The sequence below is a fragment of the Macrobrachium nipponense genome, chromosome 45, assembly GCF_015104395.2.
Source record: "Macrobrachium nipponense isolate FS-2020 chromosome 45, ASM1510439v2, whole genome shotgun sequence".
Lineage (NCBI taxonomy): Eukaryota > Metazoa > Arthropoda > Malacostraca > Decapoda > Palaemonidae > Macrobrachium > Macrobrachium nipponense.
Window position 1 is genome coordinate 35,046,098 of NC_061105.1, and position 15,610 is coordinate 35,061,707.

At 41.7% G+C, this 15,610-nt stretch overlaps 1 protein-coding gene across 1 annotated transcript in view; it reads left to right on the forward strand.

The window, feature by feature from the left end:
* LOC135214468 (N-glycosylase/DNA lyase-like) overlaps nucleotides 1–4,213 on the forward strand; it is an 84,287-nt gene extending 80,074 nt beyond the window's left edge. The window contains exon 6 of the mRNA XM_064248813.1: nucleotides 3,626–4,213. Within this exon, the coding sequence (XP_064104883.1) occupies nucleotides 3,626–3,739 (114 nt within the window). The 3' untranslated portion in view covers nucleotides 3,740–4,213. The remainder of the gene's footprint in view (nucleotides 1–3,625) is intronic.
* Nucleotides 4,214–15,610: the final 11,397 nt, after the last annotated feature.

Below are 15,610 nucleotides of genomic sequence, written 5' to 3' on the forward strand. Positions count from 1 at the left end.
GCACCTCTCAAGCCCATGGTTGGTTCTCCCTTGAGGATTCATGTCAAGGATAGTGCTGTGCCCTTCGTCATCCACACCCAGAGACAGATTCCGCTCGCCTTCAGGGACCAGGTCAAGGAGGAGTTTGACTCTGTGGTATCCCAGGGAATAATCAAGCCCGCCAGAGATGACCATTTAGAATGGTGTCACCCTCTCGTCATCGTCGCCAAGAAAATCACAGGATTACGCGTCACCATCAACCTCTCCAAGCTGAATAGCCAAGTTTCCTGCCCAGCCCACCCTTCACCCACACCCTTCACCGCTATTCGTAGTGTGGACCCAAAGGCTCAGTTTTTCACAAAAGCTGTGGGCACTGGCAAATGGAACTTGCCGAAGATGATCTGCATTTGACTACCTTTATTATGCCGTATGGTCGGTTCAAACACTCCAGAGGACCAATGGTCTTTGCAATTACCGGAGATGCATTCTGCCTGTGAGGCAAATGGCCCTTCAAGGAGTCAAGAACTGCGTGAAGGTCTTCGACGACATCCTTCTTCATGACGAGGATTACCAGTCACACCTTTACTGTATCCACGAGATGCTCACCAGGTACCGCAAGTTTGGGATTACCCTCAACAAAGACAAGTTTGTGGTTGCCACACCTACTGTCAATTTCTGTGTATACACGCTCTCAGGAGAGGGCATCTCGGCTGATCAAGAAAAAGTCAGTGCCATCAGTGATTTCCTGATTCCAGCTAACCTGACCGACCTCAGATCATTTATGGGCCTGGTCAACCAATCGGCAGAGTTTACCCTTGACATTGCTGCTACAGTCCAGCCTCTACACCCTCTTGATGACCCCCAAGAGAACATTTGTTTGGACCCCTGATCATGATGAGGCCTTTCGACCTGTCTAGTTAGCACTCCTCCATCCACCTGTTCTCGCCACCTTCGACCCAGACCTGCCTGTTGTCCTCCAGACAGATGCCTCACGCCTTAATGGTATTGGATATGCCCTTCTGCAGGAACATGGTAGTGGACGCTTACGTTGAGGTCAGTGTGGCTCTTGATTCCTTAACAACGCAGAGGCACGATATTCCACTATTAAGCTCGAGGTGCTGGCCATGGTCTGGGCAATGTCAAAATGTAAGTTGTATCTCGCCGGCCTACAGAATTTTACTCTGATGACAGATCACCGCTCTCTCATACTTATCCTGAATCATTACTCGCTGGACGCCATCGAGAATCCTAGCTTTCAGCGTCTGAAGGAGAAAATTTTGCCCTATTTGTTCACAGCTGTGTGGCGTGCTGGCAGGTTTCTGAACATTCCTGATCCTTTGTCTCAAGCCCCAGTTAGCCACCCCGCACCAGAGGACAAAATTGCAGGTGCCCCTTCCGCCACCCATCTCCAAACAGTCATGGCTGTGTACACTGTCACCGCTTCAGGAAAGTCTCCACTCAAGATGCCGACAGGACTCTTCAGGATTTATGAGACGTAGCAAGAGCAGAGCCTATCTACACTTGCCTACTCGACTGTGTCACCTTAGGGTTCCCCTCCAACAGATATGATCTGCATAACTCCTTACTCCCATACTGGAAGATACGGGACAAGCTCTACACTGATGGTGACTTCGTTTTGTAATGGAGCAAGAGTTATAGTTCCTGCTGCCCTCCGCCACCACACATTGTCCCGCCTACATGACAGTCATAGGGCTGTGGAATCTACTAAGCGCCGGGCAAGACAGGCTGTCTTCTGGCCCGGTATCAACTCAGACATTTTCAATACAATTGAAGCTTGTGAGTCATGCCAGGCATTGCAGCCAACTCAGCAGCAAGAACCATTAATGAATAACGACAACCCCACGAGACTCTTTGAGTCTGTTTCAGCAGATTTCTTTACAGTCACAGGAAAAGCCTTCCTCGTCATAGTTGACCAACTCTCAGGATGGCCTGTTGTTGTCCCATGCAAAAGTGATACTACTGCTTCTAATACAATTAGGATCTTCTGCTACTACTTCCGGGAAGTTGGTGTGCCCCTCTGCCTCAGGTTTGATGGAGGACTACAGTTCACCAGCAATGAGTTCTGGGAATTAATGGAGCAATGGGGAGTCTGACATGTGATAACCTCCCCATATTACCCACAATCGAATGGTCATGCTGAGGCCACTGTGAAGTCAAGCATCTCATCCTGACAACGGTACCCTCTGGCGACATTGATTGCAAAGAGTTTGATCGAGCCTCTTAGAACTTTGGAATACTTCCAATTTCACAGGATACTCCCCTGCCCAGATCCTGTATGGCCGATCTCTTAGGTCATACATCCCTGCACACCCAGAGTCCTTTTAAGAGGAATGGCAGGTCAAGACTGAGGACCGTGACCGCTGTGCTGCCACCCGTGCCGAGCAGGTTAAGACCCAGTACGATCAGCATGCCCGCCCTCTACCCAGGTTGACAATGGGACAGCATGTACGGATCCAAGACCCGACATCTCACTACTGGGGCAAGGTTGGGGTAGTCATTAGTTTCGTCAGGTCAAGGGACTGTGAAATTCGTCTCCCTAGTGGTCGTGTCTGGTGGCGAAACCGTCGTTTCCTTCGCCCAGTGCCGCCCCCTAATGTTGACCCATCCCCTCCTTCCCCTATTGCCCCTTGCTTGGACCAGGAAAAGCAGTCCTTAGTTGATATTCCCCCATTGTCCCCATGTCATTCTCAAAGGCTCACAGAGAAAGAGTCCGCTCGAGAGAGTACTATGAGCGTGAGGGGGGAGGGAGGTGTAGGTAAATGAAAGAAACCTTCAGTACAATATATGGACCTTTATGTATATGTATTGCATCCTTTATATTTCATGTCCATTTATATACCTCCCTATACATATACATGTGAGTCATTCTCATGTATCATGTACGATAAGTAATGACTGAATCTCGTCCGTCTGACAGTCATGTTTCGCCAGTATGGCACCGCTCTGCATTCCTTGCTTCCACATAATTTGCACCTCTGATTTTATTTACTTCACTTAGACATTAAGAACCTACCTTCAATATTTTGTTTTTTCCTTCATCCCCAACCTTTACACATCTAACTTCCTCTGGGAGAAACATGCGTCAGGCATCCCCAGTCTAATGCAGAGATTGGTTTGTGGTTTTGATGTCGTGTTGGTGACATGGTTTGTGTATTAAAAGTTATGTTAGAAGTTCTAATTGTGTTGCTTAGGAGTGATAGTTTTATAAGCAACTGGATTAAAGTTATTGAATTTTAGGAATACTATGATAGAAATTATGAGAATGGTGTTATTTGGGTTGAAATGGGGATAGTTTTGTGTATTATTATGATTTGTTGAGGGATAGGTAGTGCTTAAATGGGATAGATATGTGAGAGAGAGAGAGTGTGTGGTAGGATAAAAACATAGTGAAACTGTGAGACTTATTATTAGACAGAAAGACAATGTCATTCTCTGTACAAAATGCATATTATTATGATTGTTGTTATCTGTAAGTAATATAACCAGACCATTGAGCTGATTTGTGTTTATTAATAATAAGTTTTAGCTTTTATTTATTGTATTAAATTACAGCCTTCTAAAACTTTTATCATCTGTAACAGTTTTGATTAAATGAGCACAGTCACAGCAATTCCTCTCATTGCAGGTTCTGTTCAGTGCTGACTTGCGGAAGTTTGACGGCCTCAAGAATGCAGGGGAGGTGGAAGGAGGAGGAGGAGGAGGAGATACGCAGAAACCAAAGAAGAGAAAGTCAAGATGAAATGGGAGTACTTTGTTGAGGGAAAAATAGAAGTGAAGAATTGCTCAAGGTGTCTTCTCAGGATGAGCCATAGATTATTTTTGTAGAATATTTTTAATGTTTTTAGGTCAAAGTCGATGAGATTTGTCATATATAGAAGAGGAATGTCATTAGCTCCATGTAATCTGTTCTCTCACTTTGCTGTCCATCTTTTTTTAACATTATCTTGCCATAATCAAGGATAGATGAATTAGGCTGACCTTGTGAAATTCAAGTTCCGTCCTTGTTTAGGGAAAAACTGCTTAGTGCTTGCAAAACAAATGTACTAGTTTGCTGCCCAAGGCATTTATAGAGATTTTAAAGTATTTTAGCTAAAATGTAACTTAAATATAAAATTAAATTACTTAAATATCGAGTTAGTAAAACCAGGAAGATTGTAGAGCAACTTTTCTGAACGTTGATTTTAATTTGGTCAGAATAAATTAAGACTCTTTAGTTATGTTTTTTTACCTAGTATTATCATCCACCTTTAACCTAAACCATTTGGTAGGTAATGGATTCAGTAGATCTTTGTCATTTGTACCTTCAGGAACCTTTTTTAAGTATTCCACTTCTGCATCCAATTTTTATTTACTTCTGTCACACATTGTCTCTTGTCTCCTTTTTCCTTATTTGGAGGGGGAACCCCCTGAACATCCCCAATCACAAAAAACCCCTCCATGAGCAAAAACTGTGCTACAAGCAGTTAACCCCGTAGGGGGGTAGTGCTGTCAGTGGACCTCATGCGGTGCACTGTAGGCATCACTTAAGGTTCTTTGCAGTGTGCCTTCAGCCCCTAGCTGCAACTGCTTTCATTCCTTTTACTGTACCTCCTTTCAGATTCTCTTTCTTTGTCTTACTTTCCACCCTCTCCTAACACTTGATTCATAGTGCAACTGCGGGTTTTTCCTCCTGTTACACCTTTCCAACCTCTTACTGGCAATTTAAGTTTCAGCGCTGAATGACCTCATAGGTCCCAGTGCTTGGCCTTTGTCCTAAATTATATATTCAACTCGGCTCAACTACAAGGCGTTAAAGTCTAAGATCGCTAGGGTTTTTCCCAGGTAGAAAAAACAGTTTGGCCACATTTAGCCATTAAAATGGTTTGCCCAAGACAAGTTATACCCTGGGACCCATGTCTGTCACTTACTGAAGTTTCAACTCTGGCACTCAATACTATCCTATCAATGGCAGTTTGAAGGTGATTGTTCTTCAACCCAGGAAAGTGACCTCTGACCTTATAAATGCCCTCTGCTGACCACTTGTCTTGGAAACAGGTTTTTCAGCACAGGTCAAGATTCTGTTTCTGCAAAAAAGAATTAGGTTTCCAATGAAGATGCTTAAAGTCAATTGTGTCTTTAATGTCAGTTTTAAACCTATGGCTATACATTAGAAAGCTTTCACTGAAGTAGCCACTTATCAATACTCTTTGAGTATTTAACATATTATAATAGTCCTTCAGAAAAAATAAATGGGTAAAATCAGATACAAAACTCATATTAAGGTTAATTTTCTGTGAAAATAAGATTTAATTTGTTGACATTACAATTTCTGGGCTCAGTTCGTGTCGCTTAATAAGGTTCCTCACAGTGTCCCTTCCTTCAGTCCCTAGCTGCAACCCCTTCCATTGTTAGAATTATCCAACTCAAATCAATTATAAGGCAAGTCTTTATATTTCAACTTACCTGCACCATCTTCAAGAACAATTTCTTCTTAACTTCGAATTTTAAATCCTCAATTCACTATTTATGGCAGAAAAAGAACACCCGTTCTTCTGTCCGACTGGTACCGCAAGACTCTCGACTCCTTGTCAGACCAAAAACTGTCAACAACTCCGTTTCCTTTCACTTTGTCCGAAACTCTCGAACAACATTGAAAAATAAAGATGGGAAAACAAAACTGTTTCCTTATAAGGAATACATTTAACATTAAATTAATTAATTCAATTAGAATACAAAAAGGGAAAGTTAAGAATTTACATTTAGTATTAACAAACGGCAATCATTCAGTTTACTTTCCGTCCATAAACAAACACCAAAAATGGGGACAAAAAGTAAGAAACAAACGAACTAGTCAATTTGACTATTCTCCCATGAATGAAATTACCATTCTCCAATCAACAATTTCTACACAATTCCTTTAATTGTACTTCTAGTCATATTCTCTCGTCCATCTTACTTTCCTCATCCCTCTCCCAACAGTTGTTTCATAGTGCAACTGCAAAAGATATTCTTCCTGTTATACCTTCCAAACATATATCTATTCCTCTCAGTTTCCCTTTCAACGTTGATTTACCTCTTAACAGGTCATAGTGCCTTACTGAGCCTTTTATGTAAACTTTATATATTCCATTCCATTCCTATTACTTCACCGGAAATATTTCTCCTCCCTCCCACGACTGGGCATATTTCGACAGGTGATTTGCATTGAGGTAGAGATTTAGGGTATGCAACCTATGCTATTGGTGTTGTCAGTATGGCAGCATCTCTGCTTTTTCAAGTCAGGCCTCCAGAGGTCTGGGTAGTCGAAGTCTGTTTGCTCCCCTTAAGCTTGCACTTCCTTGTGAACTGCATTGAACCTCCAGAATTAGCTGATATTAATAATTACAGACCAATTAAAAATAAGAAAACAATCAGCAGTACAGTACAATACTGTCCATGTATAGATTATACTGTATAGTGTAGGCTAGGCTGCCTCCGAATTACGATACCTTTGAGTAACGATGGGTCTATTGTATATAGTGGCACCACAATCATTTTGACATTTGAGGACCCAAATGTGATGTCCCATGGTACATTTGGGAATGGAAGGATGAGCCTAAGCTCCCTCCACTCAAAACTGCATAAGTAACAAAAACCCATATTTACAGCCTGCGCTTAGAATATTTTCTCTATTTCTTATAAGTAACTGAATCTGTTAAGTAACAAAGATCCTATATTACTGCATTTACCTAAGGACCTGAAAGAAAACAGCAATTCCACCTTGCCTAACCTGTAACTTACACTTAAAAATTCAATTTGTTTCTTGGAGATGTAAATTATATCTACCTCTGAATCTGTGATCAGTGTTTATATTTGTTCAGCAACTGAAGCGACACCATGACAGTTAGACTGTATGACTGACATCGTATTTGTCCAGTTTCTCTAGAGTCTTTTCCTTGTTAAATTTGTTCCTTTCAGGTGGTGAATTTGGGGTTTGTGTATCAATCTGTGGCTGTGTGTCAGTACTTTCATTGTTTTCTCTGATACTTTGCATAGGTTTTAGGCGGGTCTAACCCTCATTCTTTCATTTTCATTTGTCCCATGGGACAGCACATTTGGGTCCTCGAATGTCAAAACAATCATTTTGGCGTTAGGTATCTTTTTTGACTTCCTTATTGATGGTGGGATCATTTCTAGGATTTCATCTTCTGTGAATTCGTACAAGATTAATGGGCCCCAACTACTCATAGGTTAAGTTCACGAGGGGTTTGACATCTTTCTGAACTCTTTTTAAGCATTTCAGTATCCTTATCCTGCATCAAATTCAAAACATCTGTGCCTGAGTCTGAATTTGCTCTCTCTCTTCTAGAAGTATGTATCTACTGAATTTACAACAGTTCCAGTTTTCTCCTCCTCCTCCTTTCCGGTTGCTACCAGTTACATGGGAGGTTTGGGAGCCCATGCTGGAGTGATGTCCTTTCCTTATGTTGGTTCTGATGACGTCTGTCAAAAGCCCATTCAGAAGGTATAAAACAGACATCCATAGTTTGGTGCGTTTAGTTGAACACAAATATATATACTTGTACTACACACACACACACACACACATATATATATAAGGCAGTCCCCGGGTTACAACGGGAGTTCCGTTCTCGAGACGCATCGTAAGCCGAAAATCGTCGTATGCCCAAACATCGTCAAAAATCCTAAGAACCCTTACTTGTAATGCTTTGGGTGTATTGAAAAGTATCTAAACTGCATTCTTATTGCATTTTTCATCAAAAAAACCTTCAAATATTAATTATTTTGCATTTTTGGTGTCATATTTCTTCTGCCAGATCAGCATTGTAGGCGTCATAACCCTGGAACATGTCGTAACCCTGGAAAAAAAAAATTTAAAAGCCTTAACCTCGGAACGTTGTAAGCCGAACCCTTCATAACCCAGGGACTGCCTATGTATATATATATATATATATATATATATATATATATATATATATATATATATATATATATATATATATATATGTGTGTGTGTGTGTGTCTGTGTGTCTGTGCGTATAATGTACAGCCAGCAACAAAAACCGGTGTCGCACTGCCAAGCCTAGCTCAAGCTCATGCCCTTCTTGCCCTGAAAGGTGGCGTTTGTTCAAACAACCAGTACATAGTTAGAATGGGAGGAGGAAGGAAATTACGGTAGTCAGCCTAAGAAATGCAATAATGAATGAAATATATATGGACAAAAAAGAGAAGAATAGCGAGAGAGAGAGAGAGTATGAGGAAAGGTAATGAAAGAAATGGATTCAGTTTAAGGAGAGAGAGAGCTTTTATTCCTGTTTAGTTATTAATCTGATGGATATATTCAAGACCTTCTGCTTTAAGAAATATGTTATCGTATATATTTTGGAAAATAATTATGAAATCTTATCCCATCGCATTGTTTTAAGTCGTTATCATATTGTCTATATAAAAAAAAGCCTTAAATATTGTTGGAACTGACTATTCGTATTGATATTATCAGAGGGAAATATCCTTCTTTTTCATTATCTTATAAGCAGCCGTATTCTCTCTCTCTCTCTCTCTCTCTCTCTCTCTCTCTCTCCTCTCTCTCTCTGTCCTACTTATATCACCTGGATCCACTATTTAAATAATGGTAAACGTTTGATATGTTATTTGGAAGTGGGCAAAACCGTAAATGGCTACTCTACTAACTTGTGCTTGGCTGCATCTATTTTTGTCTAGATTGACTGGACTATAATTACCTGTATTACCAATAATATACGAATCTAGTCACAAAGATGTTACACACCAGGTTTTGTAGCTGTGGGTTGTATGAGTCATGAAAGCATCAATTTTGCAAGGGTAGTATTTTATTAAGAATGCATTACTGGATATGATAATCTAGTACTACAGGATTTGCATTTATGGCATAACTTAGTTGTGTTACCAGTATTTGAGTGTGATGGGCCACTTGGCTCCGCCCCTCGCAACCATCTAAAGCGCCCCAGTGGCGTGGTCGGTATGGTGTTGGCGTGCACTCTCGGTGGCCGCGAGTTCGATTCTCGGTCATTCCATTGAGGAATGAGAGGTGTGTATTTCTGGTGATAGAAGTTCACTCTCGACGTGGTTCGGAAGTAACATAAAGCCATTGGTCCCGTTGCTGAATAACCACTGGTTCCATGCAACGTAAAAACACCATACATTCATTCATTCATTCGTAACCATCTAGGCTACTTATAGAAATTCTTTTAATTTGCTATATTTCTTATATTATATTATATTGTATCCGAAACTCTTGGTGAAAATAGATTGTGAAATGAAATGCAGTGAATGTGTGCATCGGTGCATTTATATAATGATGGTGGGGTATACTATTAACATATCACTTGGTGTCTCAAATTATTGGGTGACAGTCTTTAGACCCGGGCAGAGCAGTCACATCTTTGCTAACCCGGTCCCCACCCCCACCCCTACCCCTACCCCTACCCCTACCCCTACCCCACGGCTCACGCTTGCTCACTCACTCCGCCTTTATTTGTCGCTTTACCGCTGCAGCGGCTGATGTCGAACACACCTTGTCGGTGTTCCTCCTCCTCCAAGCTATTCAAGAAACCCATTACTTTCGATATCCTGTTCATTCCGTCTTTTACATATCCATGTTTTTATTTTTGGTAATGAAATAATTGTAAACTTTTTGGAAAATATAATGGCGTGTGAAATATTGTCATCTGAGTATTATTTTACCCTCCCAAAAAACATCCACCAGAACGATCTCATAATAACTGTAAGACCTTGAAACCCCCTGCATGAGGAGGTGCGGGGGTAGAAGGAAATAACAAGGTGGGGGATAAAGGTGATTGGGACAGGTGACATTGGGTGACCTTAATGTAACGCTTGACGGGGATCGCTTATCAGCATTTATAAGGTGGCGATAGTAATACCTTTACTGATAACAGTTAATATCAGTGATTCAAACTCGCCATGATGCCTGGCACAGAGCGTTATAGCTATAGGGTTACTGAGATCATCTCTGTAAATCAGGTTAATGTCTGTTACTATCGTTTACGTTATGAATCCTGGTTTCTCCCACGAGGTAACGTGCTACAGACAGCCATGGACGATCTGTATAACGGTAGTGGTCTTAACAGTCGTGTGTTTGCATCGTTTGCGGAGGTCTATTTGGTAATTACGATTATCTGCACGTGTTAGTTGCGGTTGCCGTGTTTATCTATGTTTGGAATAACTGTTGTAACATATACTAATGTTGTGCACTATAATCTATATATTATATAATTATCTATGGCAATGTTTGTAGGGATGGCGGCGGCAAACAAAGACAACTCTGTTGAGCAAAGCATATACCTAAAAGGCTTCAAACACACGACTGTCAAGACCACTGGCGTTATACTCTCTCTCTCTTCGCTTCTCTTCTCTCTTTTGTCCATATACATTCCATTCATTATTGCATTTCTTAGCCTGATTACCGTAATTTCCTTCCTCCTCCCATTTGAACCATACTAACTATCAAGACCCACTGAGAGAAGGTCGGCCAGACGATGGTCAGTTTTTTCTTTCTTTCTTTCTATCCCCGTCAACTGAGCCATGGCTTAGCTCAGTCTCGGGCATTCTGACATGACGATGATATTCTTTATTGGGATAAATTTTGTTGGTTAATATTCTGTTCTATTTTATTAAACACGTACTAGGATAAACTTTTTTCTATCAATGTATTCAAACCTTATCTTAATATAGGATAATGAAGAATAAAGAGTATACTAGTCTTCTTTGGATAAGCCATGGACTTAACATCATTTCCCTCGCGTGAAAGGGTGTTCAAAACTGCGAAGAGGGCACAGTAAAGTAGGGGAAGTAAAATTAACTCTCTTCATCGTCATTGGCATCTCTCTTACCTCGTCGGGAAATGGATTCACCCCATCCTCCTTCTCCTCCTCCTCTTCCTCCTCCTGTGAAACGAGGGCGTTTCACCTTAACTTAGTGGCCAATTTTATATTTTTTGTAGTGTACTTAGTTTTATTTTATCTCTCTCTCTCTCTCTCTCTCTCTCTCTCGCTCATGTCTCTCCTCTCTCTCTCTCTCTCTATAATATATATATAGATATAAATAATATATATATATATATATGATATATATATATATATATATAGATATATATATATATATATATATATATTATATTTGTTTTGTATTGTACACATACAAAATAATTTCAGCGGGGTAGACCCTTTGAGTAGCGAAAAATCTGGATAACAAAATTACTCGATAAAATGTTAAAGAATTCTTACGCGGGCAAAAGTCTTACACCCTCCATAAAATCACGAGAAAAAATTCCTAAGAAGAAAAATCATATCACCCAAACCTCAAGTGATAGAGAGTACTGATTTAGCTGATATGTCAAAATTAGCTCAGTAACTCAGTTCAATAAGGGTTTTAAATATTTGCTGATATTTATTGACGTGTTTTCCAGATATCTACAAATTATCCCATTGAAAAAGAAAGATCCTATCACTATGCGTCGTGCTTTAAAGATTATCGAATCCAGAAAATTTTCGAGAATTTCACGTTTGAATAGTGATGTGGGAAGGGAATATTATAACAAACACATCAGAGAATATCTAGAGGGTAAAAATATAAAATTATATAGCGTTTACTCAAGAGAGATAAGATCATCTATAGCTGAAAGAGTAATAGGCATTTGGGAGGCCTCCAACCAAGGGACATAGATGAATATATTTCGGAGCTTGATCGGGAACATGTCGCAAGTCCTCATTTTGATGGCGGATGGTCATCGAGTGATGAGGACATCAGTCCCGATGAAAGTGAGGATGAATATATGCCCCCAATGTCCATTCGAGGCTCACATCCCGAAAGTGAGCTCGAATTCAGTGGTTTCAGTGCTTACGAGGGGGAATCTGAGGAGGGGGAGGATGGGGATATGGGGTCTAGTTTTATCGCGGAGGACGATACAGAAAGTGAAGGCCTAAGTGAGGGTGATGGGCCAACGGGGGAGGGTAGAGTGCAATATCGTGCCCGCACGCGTCCGCGCTAGGGCACGTAGAAGGTCGGCTCGTCGCGCCAGCCAAGGTGAAGGTCGGTCGTCGGAAAGTGACGAAGGGTGGACGGAGGGCCCCACCCCTCCTAACATGCACCCCTTCACGGCAACCCCTGGGCTCACCGTACCAGTACCCCTGACTGTTTTGGGGTTCATCCAGCTTTTCCTTACGCGGGAATTGCTGGAATACCTGGTACACGAGACGATGGACTACGCTCGGTACTGCCGGTATGAACTAAGGACGACCTTGTCGTATTACTGGCAGGGTTGCAACCTCATTGACATGGCGCATTTTTTGGGGCTCCACATTTATTTTGGTATGACACCTGCTTCCGACGTCAGGCAATATTGGAGGAGGAATTATTTTTTATGTATGCCGAATGTGCCTGGCGTTATGTCCCGTGATAATTTCCTGGCGATGGACAGGTACTTCAACGCCTTCAACCGAAGGGCCATACCCCGGAATAACTCCGATTGCCTCATTTTAGTGCGCCCAGTGTTGGATTATATCCGTGATCGGTGTAGAAATCTCGTGATTCCTGGAAAGAACCTGTCTTTGGATGAGGGGATGATGCCTTACAAAGGACGTCTTAGAATAAAAGTGTATAACCCCAAGAAGCCGAAGAAATATGGTGTGAAATTCTTTCTTATTACCGAGGCCAACACTGGATACGTCGTGGACTTATCAGTGTATTCTGGGGTCTTCTCCACGCTGCGTGACACTGTATTCAGTCTTGTGGGACGTTTCCGTAACCAAGGATATCACCTGTTTATGGATAATTATTATAACTCGGTATCCCTGGCCCAGGAACTGTATGAAGCTGGTGTGCACGTCAGTGGTACCCTTCGGTTGGTGCGTGGGGCCCCGAATGTCCTCAAGAGGTTCGCTAGTCATCCGCAACACCTGGCAAGAGGAGAGACAGAGTGGCGGCGGAAGGGCGCTGTCTTCGTCATCTGTTGGAAGGGTGTCCGACTCATCCCCATGATTACGACGAGTCATGAACCCATCCAAGAAGAGATCGTACAGTGGAAGAAGACACGTCGACAGGGCCGAGTTGTGTTTGAGGAGTTTCGTACCGAGCGGCCTACCGTCATTGGGCACTACAACAGGCACATGGGAGGAGTTGATCTCTTTGATCAGCTCATCCAGTATTATCCCTTCGCCAGGAGAACCAGAAGGTGGACACAGAAGCTCCTCAAATACATCCTTCAGTTGGCCCTCCAAAATGCCTACATACTGTACTGTGGGTACCGCGGTGACAATCTTCCGAGGTTGACCCACTTACAGTTCCTAGAGGAAGCCAGGAATGCCCTCATCAACTTCGATCCCGATGAGTGGCCTTCCATAACTGACCCCCTGCCCCGAGCTGCAGATCTGCCCCTAGCGGAAAGGGCAGATAGGAGGGCCAACTTCGGTCGACCTGCCGCCGCCCCTGCTGACGACGCCCCTACTGCCGCCGCCCCTGCTGACGACGCCCCTGCTGCCGCCGCCCCTGCTGACGACGCCCCTGCTGCCGCCGCCCCTGCTGACGACGCCCCTCCTGCTGCCAGCCCCGCCATCGCCGCTTCTCGTCGGGTAGTGGACCCTGTGTGTCGGCTGCAGCCAGGGGATCACATACTGGAGGCCTTAGAAGGGCGAAGGCAGAAACGGTGCCGGGTGTGCCATATGAATGGCAGAAGGAGAGACACCCGGTTCTTCTGTCGTCTCTGCAAAGTTGCTCTTTGCAGGATAGGGGAGTGTGACCGAAAATACCACACTAAGGTCACGTATTGGAGCGCGCCCCCTAAACCGACAGCGGAGGGCGCACGGGGCCGCCGGGTCCATCAGCAATAAGGGCGCGCGTCTCCCTCCTCCACCTGTACCTCGTCATGTCGAGTGGAAAAAAATTCAAGACTCTTCAATGGAGGAGGGAGAAAACAAGAATAGAACGAAGAGTCAGGATTACGAGTGAGTATTCTGCATTTATTTTATATTTATTTTTATATTTATTACAATTTTTTATATATCCGTATCTATGCATGATATAATAATAAGACATTTCATTGTATGCGAAAAGAGAAGTGTCACCTGCATTCCTTTTATTTGTGTATTGGTACCAGAATCGAAAAATGTAAGATATATATACTATATGATATATATATATCTATATAATATAGATATATATATATATATATATTATATATTATAAATATTGTTTTTTTTGGGGTAAGAAAATTACTTACAGTCTAGTAATATTCAATCATTTATCTTCACTTTAAAACAAATTGCAAGTCTCTAGAACAATATCTCGATTTATGGTGAATATTTGAAAAAAATGTTTTTATTCCCTCCGCGCGCCGATTCTCGGCCGAAAATCTCCGAAATGCGTAGGTCACATTCTCCTAATATTTATGCCTTTTCATATTACGCTTTTTTTAGAGTTTTATATATGAAAATGTGCGCAAAATCATGCACAATATAACAAAAAATATTGGAAGGTTGTAGCATTTCTCATTTTTGAAATATTTGCATATAAAGTACGATAAATCTACGAATTCATGCATCATTTTGTGATAATATTTTCTCTGTGTTGCTTTTATCGTTTTACAATGTGTTATATACCAAAATGATTGCAATTTAGTGTACATTACAACGAAAAAAAAGTAACTTGTTACCTTTAACCGTTTTGCGCACAGCGCGATTTGAATACAATTATATATGAAATTTCGTTTTTGCGCTATCATATATCGCATTATTTATATATGATAATGATAATTTTTTACATTTCTGATGGTTGCATACTAAACAAGCAATTGACAAAAAAAACTAAGCGCGCTGTGATTTTTTGAAAAAAATATTTTTTCCGCTTCCGCGCTCACTCCGAAACCCCTCCGGCATACGGGAGTCAATTTTTTATTTACCGCTCCGGCGTAAGAGGGTTAAAGAACCTCAAAAGTCGTACATTACAGCTTTTTTTAAACACTTACAAAATTCTAGCTCAATTGAATGGAATGAAGAAGGGGATTTAACTCATATACTCGCAGGTTATAATACTTTAGATATCGCTCGAGAATTTCAAGGCAGTAAAAACACCAACGTTGATAATATTTCCAATTATCACTACTTAATTGAGATGGCAGGGGTTAAAGATTGGATGTTAAGGAATGCAGCAATTAAAAAACAAATAGAAGTATGGCGTAATGCAGTGAAAAGAGGCAGTAGTGGTAGTGGTGGGAAGATAGTGGGGCATGTGAAAAAGAAAATGGAGGGTGCGTGGGTACCTTATTAACATGTGGGGAAAATGATACAGCTTGTTTCATTGTGTGATTAACCCTTTACATGATACAACTTGTTTGATCATGTGGTTGAGATAACAGTTTGAAAGTGGTTCGGGTTTTAGCGTGATTCATAGCTTCAGGTGGGAGTCTTGGAGGGTGGCATGATACAACTTGTTTAATAAGTGATTGTGATAAAGAGGAACATCTTTAATGATCCATACTGTCAGGGGGGCGGGGAATCTTGATTGTGGGATTCAGTGGCTCATTAACTCTTGAACCATTGGAATATTAAGATGCACACTCTCGCCATGGCTTCGTCAACCT